At 46.8% G+C, this 20,371-nt stretch overlaps 2 protein-coding genes across 3 annotated transcripts in view; one reads left to right on the top strand and one right to left on the bottom strand.

Moving 5' to 3' along the window:
- KCTD10 (potassium channel tetramerization domain containing 10) overlaps positions 1-11,218 on the top strand; it is a 45,413-nt gene extending 34,195 nt beyond the window's left edge. For both annotated transcript variants that reach the window (XM_049865221.1, XM_049865220.1), the window contains exons 5-7: positions 139-191; positions 1,470-1,665; positions 7,884-11,218. In XM_049865221.1, coding sequence (XP_049721178.1) covers positions 139-191; positions 1,470-1,665; positions 7,884-8,108 — 474 coding nt within the window. In that variant the 3' untranslated portion in view covers positions 8,109-11,218. The remainder of the gene's footprint in view (positions 1-138; positions 192-1,469; positions 1,666-7,883) is intronic.
- Positions 11,219-11,409: 191 nt separating this feature from the next.
- The window catches only part of MYO1H (myosin IH), a 50,389-nt gene continuing 41,427 nt past the window's right edge, over positions 11,410-20,371 (bottom strand). Inside the window, exons 22-31 of the mRNA XM_049865219.1 lie at positions 19,163-19,247; positions 18,294-18,453; positions 17,084-17,167; positions 15,675-15,768; positions 15,420-15,475; positions 14,468-14,603; positions 14,006-14,076; positions 13,758-13,855; positions 12,078-12,177; positions 11,410-11,496 (exon numbers count right to left, since the gene is read on the bottom strand). Coding sequence (XP_049721176.1) covers positions 11,473-11,496; positions 12,078-12,177; positions 13,758-13,855; positions 14,006-14,076; positions 14,468-14,603; positions 15,420-15,475; positions 15,675-15,768; positions 17,084-17,167; positions 18,294-18,453; positions 19,163-19,247 — 908 coding nt within the window. The 3' untranslated portion in view covers positions 11,410-11,472. The remainder of the gene's footprint in view (positions 11,497-12,077; positions 12,178-13,757; positions 13,856-14,005; positions 14,077-14,467; positions 14,604-15,419; positions 15,476-15,674; positions 15,769-17,083; positions 17,168-18,293; positions 18,454-19,162; positions 19,248-20,371) is intronic.

The following is a 20,371-nucleotide window of genomic DNA, read 5'->3' as shown; positions in this document are numbered from 1 at the left end:
GTAACCAGCCCAACAAGGTGAGCTAGCTCGTCGTCATCTTCTGCCTCATGGCAGGGTCCCAGCCCTACAGGAAGCCAGTGGTTCACTGTGCCTGCATGCCAATTAACCCTCTTCTTCCTGTTTTAAAACAACCCACAGCCCGCCGTGAAGTTGCTGTACAACAGAAGTAACAACAAATACTCGTATACCAGGTAAGGTGCCTGCACTCATTAGCAAACCCCCACCCATGCCAGCCAGGCCCAGCTCTTGCTCCCTTCAGCAAAGGTGTGGCCCCCCTGCACCTCTAGAATGCCTTTATTTATATATATTTATTACAATATATTGATGTATGTATCTTTATTAAGCTCTATTCCACATACCATAAAAATTTACCCTTTTAAAATGCACAGTTCAGTAGTTTTTAAGTATATTCAGAATTGCACAACTATTGCCACTATCTAATTGTAGAACACTTTGGTTACCCCAGAAAGAAGCCCTGTACCCACTGGTAGCCGTTCCCCATTTCTGTAGGCAATCCCCCCCAATCCCTAGGCGACCACGAATATTCTTTCTGTCTCCATATGGGTTTGCTTGCTCTGGACATTTGATATAAATGGAATCAGATGGTATGTGGCCTTTTGTATTAGCATATTTCATTCAGCATAATGTTTTCAGTGTTCATCCGTGTTGTAGCTTCAATTGGTGCTTCATTCCTTTTCCATGGCTGAATAATACTCCGTTGTCTGAATATACCAGTTTCTCTTTATCCCTTATCTAGTCAGTGGACACTGGCGCTGTTTCTGCTGTTTGGCTATTATGAAATGCTGCTTTGAACATGCCTATACAAGCTTCTGTGCAGACAGAAGTTTTCATTTCTCTTGGGTATATACTCAGGAGTGAAATTGCTGTGCCATATGGTAACTCTGTGTTTAATTCTTTGAGGAACTGCCTGACTGTTTCCAAAGTGACTGCACCATTTTTACATTCCCACCAGTAGTCTGTGTGGGTTTCTAGAAGGCCTTTTGGCTCTTGGGAGTATGTGGCTCTGAATTAAGAACTTGTGGGTGGGGAGCTGGATAGGGGGACTTATGAGATTACTCAAGACCCATAAACTGGCTCTGGGATAAAAAGTTTCCCTTGGGCAGTTCTGTTCTGTCTGCTCGTGTGGCTAAGTGGGCCCCTCTGCTCCATGTTCCCCATCTACTGTTCTAGGAAGAGACTCCATGTTATTGGCAGGCACCCTAGTGTGCGGAGTTGGAACATGGGCTTAGGAGCCAGAGTGGTCATTGTTTTGGAGACCCTTCTTTGCCATTTATTAGTTTTTGGCTTCAGGCAATTACTTCACTTCCTGATCCTCACTTGCCTTCTCTGAGCAGTGAGGGCTGCAGTGCCTTTCTCACGGGATTGTTGTGAGTTTGCAGGGGGCCTGCACGTAGAAGCACGTAGTTACTACCAGCATGGTGCTCATCTTATCAAATGCTTTTTTACAGTAATTCTGATGACAATATGTTGAAAAACATCGAACTGTTTGATAAGCTGTCTCTGCGCTTTAACGGGAGGGTCCTATTCATAAAGGATGTGATCGGGGATGAAATCTGCTGCTGGTCCTTTTACGGTCAGGGCCGCAAGATTGCTGAAGTCTGTTGCACCTCCATTGTCTATGCCACTGAGAAGAAACAGACCAAGGTAGGTGCGTTGAAGGACAGTTTTGAATGGCTGTCCTGGAGTATGTACTTGGACAACTTCTCTTTCCACTTCAACAACATAAACTTGTTAGTTGCTGTCGAGTTGGCTGTGACTCATGGCAACCCCACGTACAACAGAACGAAACGTGGTGTTGTCTTCACAATTGTCGGTATGTTTGAGTCCGTCGTTGCGGCCACTGTGTATTTTGAGTGCCTTTTAATCTAGAGGAGCCCTGGTGGCACAGTGGTTAAGAGCTATGGCTGCTAACCAGAAAGGTTGGTAGTTCGAATCTACCAGCCGCTGATTAGAAACCCTGTGGGGCAGTTCTACTCTGTCCTGTAGGGTCACTATGAGTCGGAATCGACTCGACAGCAATGGGTTTGTTTTTTTTTTAATCCAGGGGGCTCATCCTCCAGCACTATATTGGACAGTGTTCTGTTGTGGTCCAGAGGGTTTTCACTGGCTGATTTTTGGAAGTAAATTGCTGGGTCTTTCTTCCTAGTCTGTCTTAGTCTGGACGCTCTGCTGAAACCTGTCCACCATTGGTGACCCTGCTTGTATTTGAAATACTGGTGATGTAGCTTCCAGCATCACAGCAGCATGCAAGCCACCAGGGTATAACAGATGGACGGGCAGTGGAAGATAAACTTGAAGAGGAAAAGCCTTTAAAAATAATTCCCTTGCCTCACAGTTTCCTTGCTTCATTATTAAAATAAATATTATCTTTTGAGCTCTGGAAAGATCCAAATGTAGGTCTTGGAGAAACAAAATGTTTTTTCCCTTCTTATACTGAGCAAGTACAGACAATTAGTATACCTGAGTTCCTTTGCCGTAATATTAATTCAGACGTATCCTTATGCCATGCGTACCATGCTGCCAGCATGTTCTGTGTCCATCACCTGTGATCCTTCCGACACTTCCTGGGCTGTTCCTTGCCTCCTCGACCCAACACTTGTTTCCCACCAGCATTGTCCCATCTGGTGCCCTTCATCAGAGGAATAGTGTTACCTGCAAGATCTTGACCTTGGCTTTCTGTCATGACCTACTTACTTGCCAGCTGTCTCCCGTCTCTTACCCACTGACCTAGCGCTGCCCTCCACCCTCACTAGGCCCTTTTGGCACTCCTTAGCTTGCGATCTTGTTGGCTTCCTTCTGAGCACACTTGACTCCTTCACTGATCTGGACTCTGTGGGTCCATTTTTTTCCCTATCTTCTTGTGAAAACAGTTTGGGAGCAGTGTCTGACCTCCTTCAACCCCACAAGGGGGAAGGAGAACCATGATCAACACTGCAAGGTTGACTCCAGTGAGGCGGAGGCCAAACAAGACTCCTCTCTCCACCGTCTTTACTAATTCTGACACCAACCATCCCTTACACAGCACTCTCTGCTTCTCTGTTGGGCTCAATAACTTATTGCAGTGGCCACATAGAACTCAAAGACCATGCTCATGATTGTGGGGTTTATTGGGGGAAGTAACAGTTACAATTCAGGCCCAGGAACACTCGGGATACGGTTCTTCCATCAGGACAGCCTCTCCCCAGCTGTGCTCACAGGTATGCCTCTTCCTGGCCCTCAGTCTCTGCCTAAGGGCACTCAGCTTTTTCTCTCTGTGGGCCAGGAAGCCCACTGTACCACCTCCTGCTGCCAGGCCTCTTCCTTCCTTGGTGGTCCTCTGTACTCTGGAATTGGCTCTCTTTTAAGGCAAAATTGACCAATGCCCTTAGTGGGTCACAGTTACCCTATCACACAAAATTAACTGCACTGTACCTCTCCAAGCCCAATAGACTTGACCTCTCTCCTGCCATTCTGCAAAGCTAGATCACACCATAGACATCTGCTTTACATCACAAACTGCAGCTAGAGATCTGGGCCTGCTAACTACAGTTTACTTCCTTTAGGTCTTAGCTTGCTTGCCTGCCCTCCTTGGGCTCTGCAAGTAGGCTTTGTTTGTTTGTTTTTATCATACCATACACTCTGTCATTTCCTTCTCAACCTATCTAAGGGAAATCTGATCACCAGGGACATGCAGTAGGTCTGCCACGGGCAAATGTTCATGCATTGACTTGATGGCAGCTAACAACAGGTCACTCTCTACAGTGTGTAGGTGACTGCAGCTCTAGGAGACCCAGTTCTGTGTGACTGTGGAGCCGGCCCCAGCAGCAGAAAGAGAAAATAGCAGACCGCAAAGTAGAAACCAGAGTCTGTCTGTATTTTTTAACTTCTGATTGAAGATGTAAATCACATACAGAAGCAGGGAGGGTAGTACAGTGATCTCCCAGCTTTGGTGGCCTTAGCTTATGCCCACTCCTACTCATCTCTACCTGCCCTCCTGTCCCAAACAGGTACAGGGTGCATTTCATCTGTAAGTATCCAGAACACATCCTAAAAGGTATATGTTGTTTTAAGGTAGCCAAAAGGAGAAAAGCACTGAGGTTAGTTTTTTCTTTCAAAGAGAACAGGGGGACCAGAATCGTTTGCTCCCCTTGCCATGTTAGTTCACGGTAGTGTTCCTGCGATTTTTTTACTTTTTAGGGCTGTAGATTCCTTCCATAACTGGACCCATGTTTTGCCATGGCTTTTTATATACATGGGTTGCCTCTGCCCTCAGATACTAAAAGGATATAATCATCAGATTGACTAAGCTTTAAAATATTAAGACTTATGACTTTTTAAATTATTTTTAATTGTGCTTTAGGTGAAAGTTTACAGAGTAAATTAGATTCCCAATCAGTAGTTTGTATATGAAGTATTTCATGACCTTGGCTTTATTCCCCACAATGTGTCAGCATTCTCCCCATTTCCGCTCTGGGCTCCTCGTTGCCTTCCGTCTCACCTGATTGACTGTTCTAAGGAGCACGTTCTTCTCGGTTTGTTATTGTCTATTTTATGGGCTTGTCTATTCTTTGGCTAGAGGGTGGTCTCCGGGAATGGCTTCCGTTTCAGAAGCGTGTCTTAGAGCCGTAGTCTCGGGGGTTCCTCCAGTTTCAGTCAGAGCAATAAGTCTGGCCTTTTTTGTGGGTTTGATTTTTTTTGCTACGTTTTCCTCCTGCTCTGTCTGGGACCCTCTGTTGTGATCCCAGTCAACAGTCGGTAGTGGTAGCCAGGCACCATCTCGTTCTTCTGGTCTTGGGGTCCGGTAGGCTGTGGTTCATGTGGTCCATTAGTCCTTTGGACTCACTGCTCCTTTGAGTCTTTGCTTTTTTCACTCTCTTTGCTCCAGACTGGAAAAGACCGATAGTTGTATCTTAGATGGCCACTCGCAAGCTTTCAGGACCCCAGACACTACTCACCAAAGCAGGAAGTAGAACGTTGTCTTTATGAACTATGTTGTGCCAACTGATGTAGAACTTCTTATTTTCAGAGCAAAGGGATTTAGGGACCATGTGGTCTGATCCCACCCATTTATAGATGAGTAAAGGGGTTCCAGAAGGAACCTGTACTTGTGTTTGTGCAGCTGGTTTGTGGCAGAGCCAGGGCCTCTCTCCACGTCTCCTGTCGCTCTGCCATCTTGCCCCTAAGGGCTTCTTGCTTTCTCCTGCGGAAGTCTGTGACTTCGGCTTTCTCGAGAGTTGGTGTTGGGAACAGCGGCCTCCTTCCTTCATCTAGCCCAGACCTCTGGGAGCTGTGCTGTGTTGCTGACACGTTTTGCTGTCGGAAGTAACTGCAAATGTTGCGTTTGTTAGTTTTGCATTGTGTCATACCTCCCCTGGCATGGCATTCTAAGTGCTTTGCTAATTCTTTTAAACATCATTTAACTGTCTCTAAATTGGAAAAGGAGTGCCTTGTTAAAATTAAAGTGTAAGCAAGTATTTGATATGCTCATTATCCATTTGGTTCTTAACTCTGGCTCACTAAGGAGGAGGTGGTAATTAAGCACAGAATTCTGCCCTTTATTGGTTTTTTTTCTTCCTCTTACTCAGATCGGATCGTTTCTTTTCCTTTATCTTCAGATTCACAGACTCCTTCCTCTGTTGTTTCCATTCTGTTACCGAGCCTTTCCAGTGGGATGTCCTCCCTGCCCCACCATTTTGATTACTGTATTTTTCAGCTCTAAAATTTTCATTTGGTTCTTTGTATCTTCTCTTCATTGAGGCTTTATCTTTCTGTTGAGTGTTTGTCCTGACTTGTTGGAACATTTTTATAATACCTGCTTTTGGTCTTTGGCAGATCATTCCAGCATTTGTGTCATCTTGACATTGGCATCTGTTGATTGTGTTTTTTTCATGGGAAGTGAGATTTTTGCTGGTTCTTCACATGTGGAGGAATTTTGAATTGTATCCTGGACATTTTGAATATGATAAAGTTTTATTTAAATCCTGTAGAAAACGTTGATGCATTTGTGTTCTAAGCAGGCAGTTGACTCGGGTTCAGGCTGCAAACTCCAGCCAGCTCTCTGTGGGTTATGGATACAGTGACACTTGAGTTTTCATAGCCTTCACATCTGTTCCATGTGGGCGCCGCCCAGTGGCCAGTCTGGATCCTGGGCAGTGGTCTGTCCCATCGTTCAGTTCTTAAAGTCTGTATGGCGCCTAGGGTCAGATCACCCAGCTGCAGGCATACACGTACAACTTTAAGATCTCACTTCCCTGAGCTCATCCTTCTTCACAGGCTCTTTAGTACTTGGAGCTCCTCCGGGGCTCCGCTTTTCAGTTATCTGGTCAGAAAACTGGGGCTTTAGTTACTCTGCTCTGCTACATACTTCCTGCAACTGTGCCTACATCTGGGCCAAGGAGCATAAAGATAGAGGGAAAAAGCAACGGGTTTCCCCCTCCTGTTGAAACAACAGCTCTTCTAGTCAGAAAGGAAGCTTCCCATTAGAGTCGACCCCTGCAGGCTGCTGTTGTCACCACCACTGCTGCTGCCACAGTGTTGCTTGGGGGCTGGGGTGTGAGGAGAGAGAGAAAAGGAAAAACAGGGAATTTCCTCCTCTCAGTGTGTGTGCTAGGAGACTCTGGCTCCTAGAGTTTTCCCTGGAGTCCTCTCTGTCATTTGGGGTTTCAGCAGCATTGAATTCAGGCTGTGGGGTACTGGTGAGGGGAAAATGGTAAACTCTCCACGGTTCAGTATTTCTTCAAATTCTAGTCTTTTTCCTCCAATCCATCTGCCACTGTTATTTTCAGAGTCCCCAGTTGGCAGCTGCGTACACTCTGTCAAGGTTTTGTAGCTTCTGTGGGGAAGACACAGTGGGGTGTGCTCACTCCATTTCTACCAGAACTAAAACCTCAGAATGCTTTCTTGTAAAAGCCAGGTCTCTAGTCTGTGAGTCACGTGTCTGGGACCTACTTGTGGTGCAGCCCTCCTCCTGTTTATGGCACCTTAACCCTGAAGGACAACATGCAAAAACAGCACGGTTGCCAGGCGAGAGGGCTTCTGTCCATGTCATGAGTGTCCCCAGCCGGTCCTTCTTAAACCTGAATGCTCCTTTAAAGACTGCCTGTCTTAACGTGCAGAAGGATTCATATACAAGGCTACAGCTCTTTGTTAGTAGCAAAAAACTGGAAATGACCATCAAAAGGAAGTGGTCGGATGCACTGTCATACTCTGTATAACGGGCAGAGAGGCTGCTGCAGATACGCACTCCCCCTCCCCGATGTGGGATGATCGCCCAGTTAGGGAAAAGAGGGAGGTGCAGAAGAGTGTATGGCTTGCCACCTTTTTTGAGTTTTCTAAAATGTGTGAGTATGTGTGTCTGTGTATATGCACAGAAAGGAGCCCTGGTGGCACAGTGGTTAAGCACTCAGCTGCTAACTGAAAGGTTAGTGGTTTGAACCCACCAGTGGCTCCACGGAAGAAAGACCGGGTGATCTGCTCCCACGAAGATTACAGCCCAGAAAACCCTGTGGGGCAGCTTCGCTCTGTCCCGTAGGTTCGCTGTGAGTCGGGATCGACAGGCACGAGTTGTTACGGGTATGTGCAGGCTCGCGGAGAGGGTGAAGTGATGAGAGAAATTCCCTCCCGGAAGGGAGACGGGGTAGGAGGGAGAGGGAGACCCACTTTCACTAGATGTCTCTGGTCTTTTCTGAATTTAGGGCATGTGTAAGTGTTGTCCGTTCAAAATAATGACAGTCTTAAATGGAACCCCGGGGCTTGGGTTTAGCCTGATTGCCCTGCTTGCAAGTACTGGGGGTGGTGGCGGAAGTGGTGATGCAGTGCCTGTGTGTGTGAGAGAAAGAGTGCGCGCCTGTAACATACCTGCCCTTTGTTTTGTGGGGACACAGGTTGAGTTCCCTGAAGCCCGGATTTATGAGGAGACCCTGAATATTTTGCTGTATGAGGCCCAGGATGGCCGGGGACCTGACAATGCACTCCTGGAGGCCACGGGCGGGGCTGCTGGGCGCTCGAACCATCTGGACGAGGATGAGGAGCGCGAGCGGGAGCGGATTGAGCGCGTACGACGGATCCACATCAAGCGCCCGGACGACCGGGCTCACCTCCACCAGTGAGCAGGCGAGCTGGCCTGAGCCGCCCTCCCTCCACCTCCTCCCTCCTGCCGGCCTGCACCGCGCACGCAGGCTCCCCGGTACCTTCTCCTTCCCTGGAGCCTGGAGCGTCGTTTGTAACAAGTCAGATTATTATTTTGTATTTTTTGACAAGTGAATTGGTTCTGTCTTTCCCCAGGTGAATGTACCCTGTTGTTGACCAAGCTGTGTCTAAGGTCTCTGCTTTTCGTGAGAACCTGAGGGTCCTTGGAGCTAGGATTTCTTGGTTCTTAGAGAAAAAGTATGAACGGGTGTGAAGTGTCTGTGAGAACTTTCGTTTGCAGTATTTATTTTTGTAGGTGTTGACTGCCTATTTAGACTTCCTGGAGGCTCCCTTAGGAGTTGGTCTGTAGTTCCAAGAGGTGTGTCTGCAGTTGGTGGCCACCAGAGGTGTCTGTGTGCTCCCTATTTCATAACTGTCCCATCCCAGCGACCCAGTTTCCATGCACTGTGACCACGCATGCTCTTCACTGCTTTGCTACAAATCCATTCTGCCAGGTGGTTTCGAGACTAGAGCTTGTTGATAAATAGCTGCAGCTGTAGCAGTGGAGATGTGACCAAACAAGTGTGTCTCTAAATTGCTTTCCTTGTGTTAGCTTTGGGTGCATAGCTCTATTGAGGGGCAAGCCTGTCGCTGCCTCAGTTGATTTTTGGTCTAGTGCTTGCTGGGACCCTGTATACCCAGTCGGGGTGCAGCTCAGTTAATGGCTCCTCCCCTGCCTCCTGCCCCTTCTGAGTGTTCTCCTTGTTGACCCACTCCTTCCAGGAAGGGCACCTGACCTAGTAACAGGGGTCACAAGCTGCTGCTCCACAGGGTCCATCTCTCCCTTTTCCACGTCTTTCCCTTCAAGCTGGGCTCACTGCAGCAAGTGGATCTCCTGCCGTTTGCTTAGAAACAACTTGTGGCTCCGACTCTGCCTTCCCAGCCTGCATCCAGGCAGGGACGTCGTTCATCCCAGCCCTGGGGAGCTTGCCTGGCTTGGGCAGCCCCCACTGTCAACTCCATCATCACCAGAGATCACACTTCTCGTCTTCACGTCTTGTTCTGACACGGTATAGAGTGGCCGTCAGTGAACAGGTTGCAAAGGCTGTGCAGATACCTTTGGGTCAGGTTAGTGGCCATGGTTATGTTTAAGGAATGTGAAAAGGCTGTGTGTGTGTATGTGGGGCGCAAGGGGCCCGCGCTGGAGCTGGCTGTCTGCACCATGCCGGTGTCAGACAGGTGCTCTCGGTTACCTACCTCCCTGTCCCCTCTGTGCCTGGGAAGGAACAGAGTGAGCTGTGAGTCGTGGGCGGCTGAAACTAGACTAGGTACAGTAGTTGGGAGGAGATGCGAATGTGTGTAAGGTAGTGGGTGTGTTTTTTCTGCTTATCAAGGAAAACGTTACTGTTGTATACCAAAGGTATTAATAGGGGCAACCTTTGACACCACGCATTTCAGAAAACGAGTTTATATTTTGAAATGGTTTTTACAGCTGAGACTTTGTATGTGCTGCCCTACTCGTGACAGTTCTATGCCTTTATTTTGTATCCAGCAGGAAGCCTGCAACAAAACTTTAAAGCAATCATGACCGAACCTAAAAACCACGTATTGGGTAAATAAATATGCTTTTTAAATTGTGCGGGAAACTTTTATATAAGGCCATTTGGATTTTATTAAAGCGTTAAGGAAAGGGGCTTACAAAATAACATTTCGTAAATATTTTATACTGTTTATTTTATACTGTTTTGTTTTCAACACCAACCCTGCTGTTTGGGTTGAACCATAGGAAGTTAAGGTGAACGTCAGTTCGATGTTTTCTGTAGGAATGGAAAAGCCATCATATAAATTGTTTTTTAAATGTTGGTGTGAAGAGTACGTGTGTGTAACCAATCTGTGTTGGCTTCTGCGCCTTATGACCTAATGCTCCTGGCAGCTGTCTGCACCTCCCTTGCCCTCCAGCTTGGCTCCTGTGGCTTCTGAGTCTTCTGCTTCCCTGGGATATGACAGGCCCCCTAAGTCATTCCACGGCGAGTGAGACTGTTAGCCACACGTAAGCCACGTACTGGCTGGCAGCCTCGGCGGGTCCAAGCAGAGACGCTCTAGAGGGAACTGGTTATTCTTATGGTATCATAAAGGACACAAATCAGTATTGATATCTAAGAATCATCCAAGTTAAAGCATCGCCCTAAGATTTGCTTAAAAAAAGTTTTTTTTTTTACATTGTAATAGCTTACAATTAAAATTGGAACAGTGTTCAAGGTCAGGTAATCAAGTTCTGTTTTCTTGAGTGAGTCACCTGGCCTTGGTGACGGGAGAGTGGCGGGGCAGGAAGCCAGCCCCGTATCTGGTGTGTATGCCTGTACCTGCAGAAGCTGCTCAGGACTGAAGTGTGAGCAATACTCTGCCCTCCTCCAGAGAGTGTGCCAGCCGAGGGCGTCACCAGAAGTTGCTGTAACACAGTCAAGTGTGTCCTTAACTTTCCTGTCTCTTTGCTCTTGAATGCTACAAGTTTTAGAGGTAGTCACTGTCGGCTGTACAATCATTTGTGGAAATATATAAAATAAACATTATATAAATGCTTCTGTTTAAACTTGTCTTCCGCATCTTTTCAGAAATGCCCAGCACAATTCAGCCACTGAAGTGTGCAGTTTACAACACAGAGAGCAAGGTAGAGCGCCTACTGTCTACTTTACCACCTCCAAGTTGCTGAGGGTGGAAAAGAGGAGTCAGTTATCTGTAGTGTTTGAACTTAAACAATGCCTAAAAGGCAGTCATGGAAATGCTGCCCGGCTTGTGAAAGAGCAGACAGACTCAGCTGGTGTCAGGTACCTCTGATTTAATAGGGGGGCTGGGACTCACCGTCTGGGACTAAAGAATCCCTCAGAAACTTAGCTAATGCCTTGACATTTCTAAGCTTCATTTGTGTAAAGCAAAATGTAGTTTGCAGCTTTATGAAATTTCATTTACTTCCTCGCAGGCCATGCGTAATATTTCCTTATGCCTCAGGACAAAGGTAGAGACTCTGTTCCCCACAGTGTAATGACATGTTGAAGTCCCCATTGGGTGTGATTCTCTCGGTGAGGTGTAAAACTCAGGTCGGCTTCCTGGAGGTGGCATTTTAATACAGTGCCACAGGGCAGCAGAGAAGCCAGGGTTAGGCTCGGGCCCATTCCTGGCTGAGAGGTGCAGGATGGCACTGTCTGTTTCTTCAGATGTGATCCTTGTTCTAGAGCTGCTGGAATCTTTCCTTGAAAGTGTGGCTAAATGGATCAAAATCCAGCTTCCTGGATACTTGCCTCCATTGGAGCAAAAATGATGATAGGAGAGGTTAGACACCCTCCTTTATCAGGATTTCATCTGGACCGACACCTGGGGAGAGTCCACAGTTAGGTTCAGGGCTAGTACCTCACTCAGAAGGAAGGAGGCAGTTACTAGTACCCCAACTGTCAGCATTGTCAGGGTGGGTGTGGACAAGCCACGAGAGGCCAACACCAGCACCCATACCATCTCCTGCCCCACCTCCCACAAGATAAGTGAGATTTAAAAATGGGCTCACTGAGGCCTGTTTTTGTCTCAGCCTGAGCCAGTCAGGCAGGAAGACAGGCTCTCTGACTCCAAGGGAGATGTTCAGTTTTAAGACTGCATATGTAAGTTGGAAAATCGCCTGGTATTTTACACTGGTGGGGCTTTGACAGTCAAACTGAGGTGGGTTTAATGTCTGGTTCATTGCCAAATAAGGATGGTAGGTAAAGCTACTTCCCCTTTCGTTCAAAATTTAAATCTCTGGTACCCATTCCTTCCTCTTTTTCAGATGTAGATTCAGGACTAGAGGGAAAAATGAACTAGCTTATGATTCCAGTCAATCTCTAAAACTGAAATTGGTAGAATTTTAATCCATATTCTCACCTCAAACCAATGAATTGCCTCCCTCCCCCAAAATAGTCACTCACCACTATTAACTGTCCGTTTTTATCTTTATAGATTTGTTCTTCTGGTCCAGTGTTGAAAACTATTGTACCTTCTTTTGCAGGACTAATATAAAACTGTAAACTTAAAAAACAAGGTTGCAAATCAGTTACATAATCTGGTTTCTTTCCCTCAGCTTTTGGTCTGCAAAAGAAATTCACTTACAAAGCTTGAGTAGTTTCAAGATCTAATTCCTGTTTCATTGTGGAGTCGTTACTGCATATTTGCCTTGCTTTAGTGCAAGAATGGGGGGGGGCCCTGGTGGCACACTGGTTAAGAGCTCAGCTGCTAACCAAAACGGTTGGCATTTCGAATCCATGAGCCACTCCTTGGAAGCCCTATTGGGCAGTTCTGCTCTATCTTAGAGGGTTGCTAGGAGTTGGAATCAACTCAATGGCAACAGGTTTTAGTGCAAGAAAAGGCTGGAAGCCTTTGCAGTGATTTAAAAGCTGCACCTGCGGCAAGTGAATGTGATCGTGATGGAGGATTTGTCGTGAGTAGGAGCTGGGGTTCGTTCATTTCAAAATGAGGGCGAATTTACCTAACACTAAAGGGCAAATACATTCATAACCCAGGGACTGCCTGTACTCAGCACTCTCCCTATTCCACGTGCAGAGTTGCCCACTACCAGGTTGTAGAACTTGAACCTAATAGGAGCAGCTAAACTCTGAGGAGAAAGAAACTCCGCTCCCTAGAAGCAGCCTGCCATCACAGGAGCTCTGGAGCACAGCGCTGCAGCGGCCGTGCCCGATTCAAGTACCAGAGCCAGGCAGGGGCCTTAGGACCCCAGGCCCTGCCACTGCCTGGCTGTGTGACGTCGGGCACGCGGCTTAACCTCCTTGCACTCCACTTTGCTCACCCATGAGAGCGAGAAGGTGGCACTTCAGAAGTGAGAGAATTACAGTCCTGGTGCTGTAGTGATTAAGCGCGCGGCCGCTAACTGAAAGGTTGACTGTTTGAACCCACCAGCCACTCCATGGGAGAAAGATGTGGCAAAGATTAGTCTTGGAAACCCTATGGGGCATTTCTTCTCTGTCCGGTGGGGTCACTGTGCGTGAGTCAGAGTCGACTCAACAATGGGTTTGGGTTTCGGTTTTTTATGTGCTAGGTATTTTCCTTTCACCCAGCAACAGCTTCCCTTGGGAACACAAGCACCTCCTTTGAAAACTATGGTAAGACTACTGTTTCCTTAGGTCAGTGAGTAATCACCGACATTCTTCATTTCTCTGGTGCCCAAGATCAAAGAGGGTGAGGAAGAAAACAAGCTCTTTACCAGCGAGGGCAAGGGTAGGCTTCTTCCCTACCCTTTGCTGATAGACCTCCAGTTGCCATCAAGTTGATTCCGGCTCATGGTGACCCTATGTGTTTTCAGAGTAGATTTGCACTCCATAGAGTTTTTCAATGGCTGTGACCTTTCGGGAGCAGACTGTGAGGCCTGTCTTCCGAGGTGCCTCTGGGTGGTTTTGAACCACCTGTCTTTTGGTTAGTATCCCAGTGCTTAACCATATGTGCCACTCAGGGACTCCTGCTGCTAGACAGTGCTTGCTTAGTTTGAAGAGGAAAGGAGAAGATGTGGGTAAAAGGATCAACATCTGTACCTTTGTTGATCTGTTAGTCATTTTAACGTTGACTTACATCCTGAGCAAAAAGGTGAAACCGCCTACCTTCCTTGGACAACATTTACAACGTTCTCCCTTTTAACCAACAAGGCAAGTTTAGTAACCACTTCAAATATGTGTTCAGACTGTAAGATGGCATCTCCCTGAAGTGAAGAGGGAAGGACATCGTGGTTTCAGTATTAGCAGTTTAAAAGAAAAATACATTCAGGTATTGGGATTTCATGGTAATCAACACTTGGCTAGAGTAGTGTTTCCCACTTTTAGCAGAGACTGGTGGCAATCAAGTCACTTACCTTTTGCCTGTAGTCCCCTGGTGAAATATGAATGACGAAGATCCCATCACTCAGATTGCTGGTAGAGACACCTTAAGACAGATCCCCAGTTAGGGGCCCAGAACTGGAAGACTTGGCATAAATACAGAAGAAGAAGAGACACACCTAGGGGCTCCCCAACCCCATGCTGTTTTCGTCCTAGCTGGGCCCAGTAGGATGAAGGGCATAGTCCAGAAACCAGGCTGCTATTCTGTTGGAAAGGTCTGTGATTGAACAGGTCATTGCAGAAGGTGACAACCTGGATACTTGAGTGAAGGGAGTGCCATTGATCACATGCTAGTCTAAGAGGCCCGGGAGCCAGAGCATTAGGGCCGCCCTTCAGTTGGGTCTCCGTTTGAGGGTTTTTTCATTACGCTTTCATGACCGGTGTCTAGTAGCTAAGTCAGTTCAGTGAGTTGTCTAAGGCTGCCGCCTACTTCTTACCTTTGAGTGCCGAGTACTCTATTTTCTGCTTGATTTTGGCAAGTTCCACCACGTAAGCTGCTTTCTGAGTAAGAATCAGTTGCCGCTGCCGTGCCTTGAAGCCTTTCCTGTCATATTTAATGACCGGGACACCATACTGCAAGGAGTTCACCGTCACCACAAGGGGAAGGTTACTTCTTAGGGGTAAATACTGAGTTGCTTAATAGTTACTCAGACTCCAGTAAAGTTACTTGAACAATTCAGAAAGGCCCGTTCAGATTCTTCCTGCACCCTGGCTCTCTGTGTGGGAGACTCTGATTCGCAGCTCTGCCTTACAGCACTGCCGTCTAAGAAGTCAGGGCTCAGGGCACCTGCCTCACGGCTCTGCTTCGAGAGGACAAGGGAGATGGAAACACACCTTAGGTGTTAAAACTCTGTAAAGACCACAAGCCCTCACGGCCAGAGGGATCCCAGTCTCCGTCACACAGGGGCACAAAGTAATGGCAAACACACCTCCTGCTACGCGCCAGGCAGCAGTGGCCTCACACCCGTCAACTCACTCATCCTCTCAGTAACCCCATATCCACACTCAACAGGTGAATGGACACACAGAGCTGACAGGATCTGCCAGACCTCACAGCTACCAAGTTAGGGTGGCGGCATCTGCACCCAGGCCGTTGCCATACTGCCTCTCACAAATAAGGGATGTTCAAGTTCACAGCTACGTTCACTTTAGTTTCATAGGAAACCAAACCAGGACAGCTTCTGGAGGACCATCCGAACACCAACAGGCATGTACTAGTTGCTGTTGCCCATAATCTTAATACCCCAGCACCACAGCTGAGAACCCCGGCACACCCAGTCGCAGCTCTGCCTTTGAAATAGTGCTTCCAGACACTATGTAGAAAACAGACCCCGGTTTCAGACTTAACAAGGGGATCTTGTTGAGGGCTGAGGACAGATATTTCCTTACCTGAATTTTCTCATTGCTGATTAGTTGAAGTACTTTGGGATTAATGTCTTCTTCGTCTAAGGCAGGAACCAAAACACAGTGAGTCATCAGTAAATACCTACCCTGTGGTAAAGTCACTCTGGTCTTCTGCTGGTTTTGCTATCTTGCTCTGTGACCAAGATCTCAACTGCCAGGAAATGGTACAGAGCTGAGCGTCTTCCCGTGGCCTCTCTCAGAATAGAGAAAGTGAGCACGCAGACCGGAAAATGGACTTACCTAGCCGGCTGTTGGCAAAGGGTTGATTTAAGCTTTCTGCATAGCCATCTTTCTTTCCCCTGAATATGTCGCTTGTAACCACCTTTTGCTGCATCTGATAATATACAATTGAAAGCACAAAAATGGTAACCGAGGGCTCTTTGGGACAGTGGGCTTTACACACACCATCTCGCTTACTTCCCTGGATAAATCTGTAGGAGCCTTGTTATACTCCTGCGTTGTAGAAGTCAGGACCTATTCCTGACTTAGGCAAAATGCCCTAAAAACTATACTGCTAGGGAACTGGGGTTGGCACTTCTGCTTGTTGCCTTACTTGCATTGGCTTCCTGAAAGTGGGATGTTCAGAACAGGGCTTTGAACCGGTTCAGTCATGGCTGATGAAGCAAAACCGGAAGAGACCCAATTTTTAAAAATTTGAGTGATCCAGAACCATAAGCAGAATGGGAAAAATTATGGGTCAAAGCCCTGGAATGGGAGACTTGGAAGAGGCACAGTGAGCCCTTTCAGAAGCCTAACGCGTGAGATTGGATTTTTGCGAGGACCAAGGAGAACCACACGCTCAAAGCGGTGCGGTCAGCCACCATCTTTGTGCTGGGCACTGCTGTTTCTGACTCTACACACAACCCGACAGGCAAGAGATTTGGCTGCTATGCAACATGTACGCTGCCCTTGTTTTCTAAGAGGGAGATTAAGTTTCCAGCAGGGTTTTGGCCCGTAATTTTTCCTGTTCTGGCTTTGGTTCTGGTTCACCCAAATTTAAAAAATTTGGATTTGTTCCGGTATTGCTTCCTTGGCCACGATTAAACCGGGAAGAACTGGTTTGAAGCCCTGGTTCAGAATTTCAGAGAGGTTTCTTATTTCTAGATCAAAGTTTAGTAAGCTACAGTCCCCGGGCCAAATCCAGCCCACTGCCTGTTTTTGTAAGTAATGTTCTGTTGGAACACAGCTCTGCCCATCCGTTTACATACTGTCTAGGGCTGCTCTCACACCACAAAAGCTGGAGTAGTTGCAACAGACCGTATGGCCCCAAAACCCTAAAATACTTACTCTTTGGCCCTTTACAGAATATGTTCACTGGCCTGCAGCTAATCATAAACAAAAACAGACCTCCAGCAGAGAAGGAGTCTTGCACTACTTAACAGTGCAGGAACCATCTGGAGTGTGTTCGCATGGCAGCTGTAAGAGTGATTTTGGTTATAACAATAGTTGACATATATTGAAGGCTCTGTGCTAAGAAGTCCACATGCATTTAACCCTCAATATGCCTATCAGGTTCAGGTTCAGGACTAGTTTGACCCTCATCTTAAAGGTGACATAGTGGCGAGGACTGCTGATACTTAGAGTCTGGCTGTAGGACTGGCACTTACCCTCTACCATCCTGCTGCCCCGCGGACGCACCAAGCCCCTACCTGGGCTATTCTTTCAGCTGGGAGCCCGCAGCAGTACTTCCGGACCAGGTTCCTTGTGCACATTTTCCTGAGCAGATTCGATGCCTGCATGGAGAAGACACACGTTTTCCACCTGCCTCACTTAACACCGTGTCTCAGGTCATGACCAACCCAAACAGGATTTTAAAGTACAGTGTCAATATTTTATAGTTAAAGGAAGCAAGCAGCTAGCCTTCTCATCTTGCTCTAAGTCTTTGCTGTTACCAGAGCAGTAGTTCACGAGCTTGAATGTGTTTATGAGTCGCCGGGGAAGCTGGCTAAAACTAGTGATTCCTAGAGATTTTGACTTGGTGAGTCTGGAGTGGAGCCCAGGGATCTGCACTGATGGTAGCCCCCACATGTTTCAGACACACAGTCCTCGAACCATCTTTGAGAAACACTGTTCTAGACAACAGTCACTTAGCTCATCTGGAAAGCTATATCAAGGATGTTGTTAGCTGTCATCGAGTCAGACCCCCGACGCATGGTGACGCCATATACAGTGGAACTAAATGCTACCTGGTCCTGCACCATCTCCATGATGGCCTGCAGATCAGACTATTGTGATCCATAAGGTTTTCATTGGCCGACTTTGGAAGTAGCTCACCAGGCCTTTCTTCCTAAGTCTTCGTCTGAAAGGTCTGCTGAAGCCTGTTCAGCATCACGGCAACACACAAGCCTCTGCTGACAGACAGTTGTTGGTTACACACGAGTTGCGTTGGCCAGGAATCAAACCTGGGTCGCCCACACTGAAGGGGAGGATTCTACCACCGAACTACCACTGCCCCCACATTAGGGATAGAAACCATTAAAAAGTTGCTGTGTCTAAACAGGAAGCCCTGGTGGCATAGTGGTTAAGTGCTACAGCTGCTAACCAAAAGGCTGGCAGTTCAAATCCACCAGGCGCTCCTTGGAACCTCTCTGGGGCAGTTCTACTCTGTCCCATAGGGTCACTATGAGTCGGAATCGACTCGATGGCAACGGGCTTTTTAACGAGTGTCTGAACAGACATCCACTGGCTTTATAATTCTAATACAGATAGTACGAATTCTAAGGAGTTAAGTTTCTTGTGCAGCAGAGTGCTTTGCTAAGTCAGCCCTTTCAAGCCAAGGAGGCAGCACAAAGGGATACCAAAGTTAAGCTCCGCCAGTGCCCGCATCACTTGCAACATCAGTCCCAGTGCAGTCCTTACATTTTCCGGGATGCCAGGGGGCCTCAGCCAGCTCTTGTCCAAGACGTTCTTTGGAATATGATACCGAAGATTCAAGATGAAATTCTTCCGCACAAACACTACGAACTCCTCGTTATCAGGAGAGAGGGGTTTGTTGCGATTGATGAATCCCTTAATGAACCTAAACAGGAACGTGTTTTGTTAGCTTTCTGACCCATTTCTTCACCAGGAGTTGTATTCTTTCCCTGTGTGTTTGATTCAGAGGCCAGAATGGTAGAGATCATTGAGATGGCCACAAGCCAGAAGCCAGTACTGTAGCCCACAGGCCAAATCTGCCCCAAAGATATATTTCGCTCTCACCATTAAAAAAAAATAATAATTTCAATTGGTTACAAAAAAAGTAATTGTTAAAAAAAATTGGGAAATATCCTATGAAAGCCAGATTTCCAACTTGCCTTGAGAAAGAAAAAGATCTGGCAATACTGGCCTGGCATTTCTCCATGGCTGCAGTCACTGGAGCAGAGTAGTTACTGCCCCCTAGGAGATGGACTCAGCTTTCCAGTTTGCCACAGTCCCCATCATTCCCTACTGCCTTATCCTCGTTCGTAGGACTCACTTTACCTGCCTGGCATCAGAAGGCATTTGACTTAGTGACTTCTGAGCTAGGCTAAGAGAAACTACAAATGTAAAGAGTTGTGATCACCATCAAATTAGGAATCCCAGAGCAAGGAGACGGAACCGAATTCCTAAGGGTTGATGTTCTAGAGGGAAAATTTCTATTCTGCACAAATTCAAAAAGCACAGAAAGGCTCATCCACGTCCATAACCACCCTTTCTGCAGTGCGCTAACGATTACTGACCATGCCTCCCCGCTGTACCTGTGAACTTACTTTCTTATAATCTGCACGGCCCACTTTCTCCTTTTGGCCTCCTTCCGAGCCAAGGCTCCACGCCAGTGGGCTTGCAGTTTGATGGCTGAAAGAGTGCATTGCTGGCATTAGAAGGTCAGCACAATCATATTTAAATACAGAACGCTTTTTCGGAGTTATTCGTTCACTCAGCAGACATCAGGCTCCCCACCACAGCACTCTGGTAGCCCCAGAGATGGAAAGTCGGCTCAGTGGCATGGGTTCTTACTTGGGGTGCTCACACAGCCGGCTGAGCCGGGAAGACAAGAGGGAGCCCTGAAATTATGCCGGGGGTCAGAGTTTCCCAAGGCATTTTTCAAGGACAGGAATGGCACTCATGATGGCTTAGGGTCTCATCAGCATTTTTTTTTACCTTGATTTAGTCATCTACATTTAAAAATTGGGATACGTAAATGCTTTGGGACACATAAAAGTTAGATTTCTGGCTTATCTTCCAATTTTTAAATGTTGGCACTTACTCAGATCTTTAAAATGCTTTCCTTTTCTTTCTCATAACAGCAGTGTTTGTTGTACAAAAACAAAACCAGGAAACAATGCAGATGTCTATCAACAAGAACTGTGGTATATTCATATAGTGCAGAGATCAGCAAACTACTTACTGCCCAAGGGCCGGCAGCCTGCTTACAGAAATAAAGTTTTATTGGAACACGGCCACGCTCATTCATTTAGTTTTGTCGAAGGCTACTTTCATTCTACAGCGGCTGAGTTGAGTAGTTGCGACAGAGACCATATGACTCACAAGCCTAAAATATTTACTGTCTGGCCTTTGAAGAAAAAAATCTGCTGACCTCTGATGTAGTGGAATACCATACTGTGGAACTATGAAAACGAATAAATTGACACACATCTAGTGGCTGAATTTCAAAAACAATTTAGAGTGCAAAATGTCACCAAAAATGGTCTAACTTTATTTTCATTAAGTTAAAAACCTCCCTAACTGTATACTGTTTAGTGATCCATCCATAGGTGGTAAAATTGTAAAGAAAAGCAAGAGAATGGTTAAGTGCAAAATTCAGGGGAGTGGTTACTTCCAAGAAGTGGGGGACACAGGGGAACATGATTGGGGAAGGACATGGGAGAGCCTTTAAGGGTTCTTGTAGTGTTTGTAAAATTAAAAAAAAAAAAAATTTTTTTTTAAACATGCATACTGTGGATCAAAACATGTCCATG

The sequence above is a fragment of the Elephas maximus genome, chromosome 22 (assembly GCF_024166365.1).
Source record: "Elephas maximus indicus isolate mEleMax1 chromosome 22, mEleMax1 primary haplotype, whole genome shotgun sequence".
In the NCBI taxonomy this organism is placed as follows: Eukaryota; Metazoa; Chordata; class Mammalia; order Proboscidea; family Elephantidae; genus Elephas; species Elephas maximus.
Note: the sequence above shows the minus strand (reverse complement) of the source record. Positions and strands in the feature narration are given on the sequence as shown.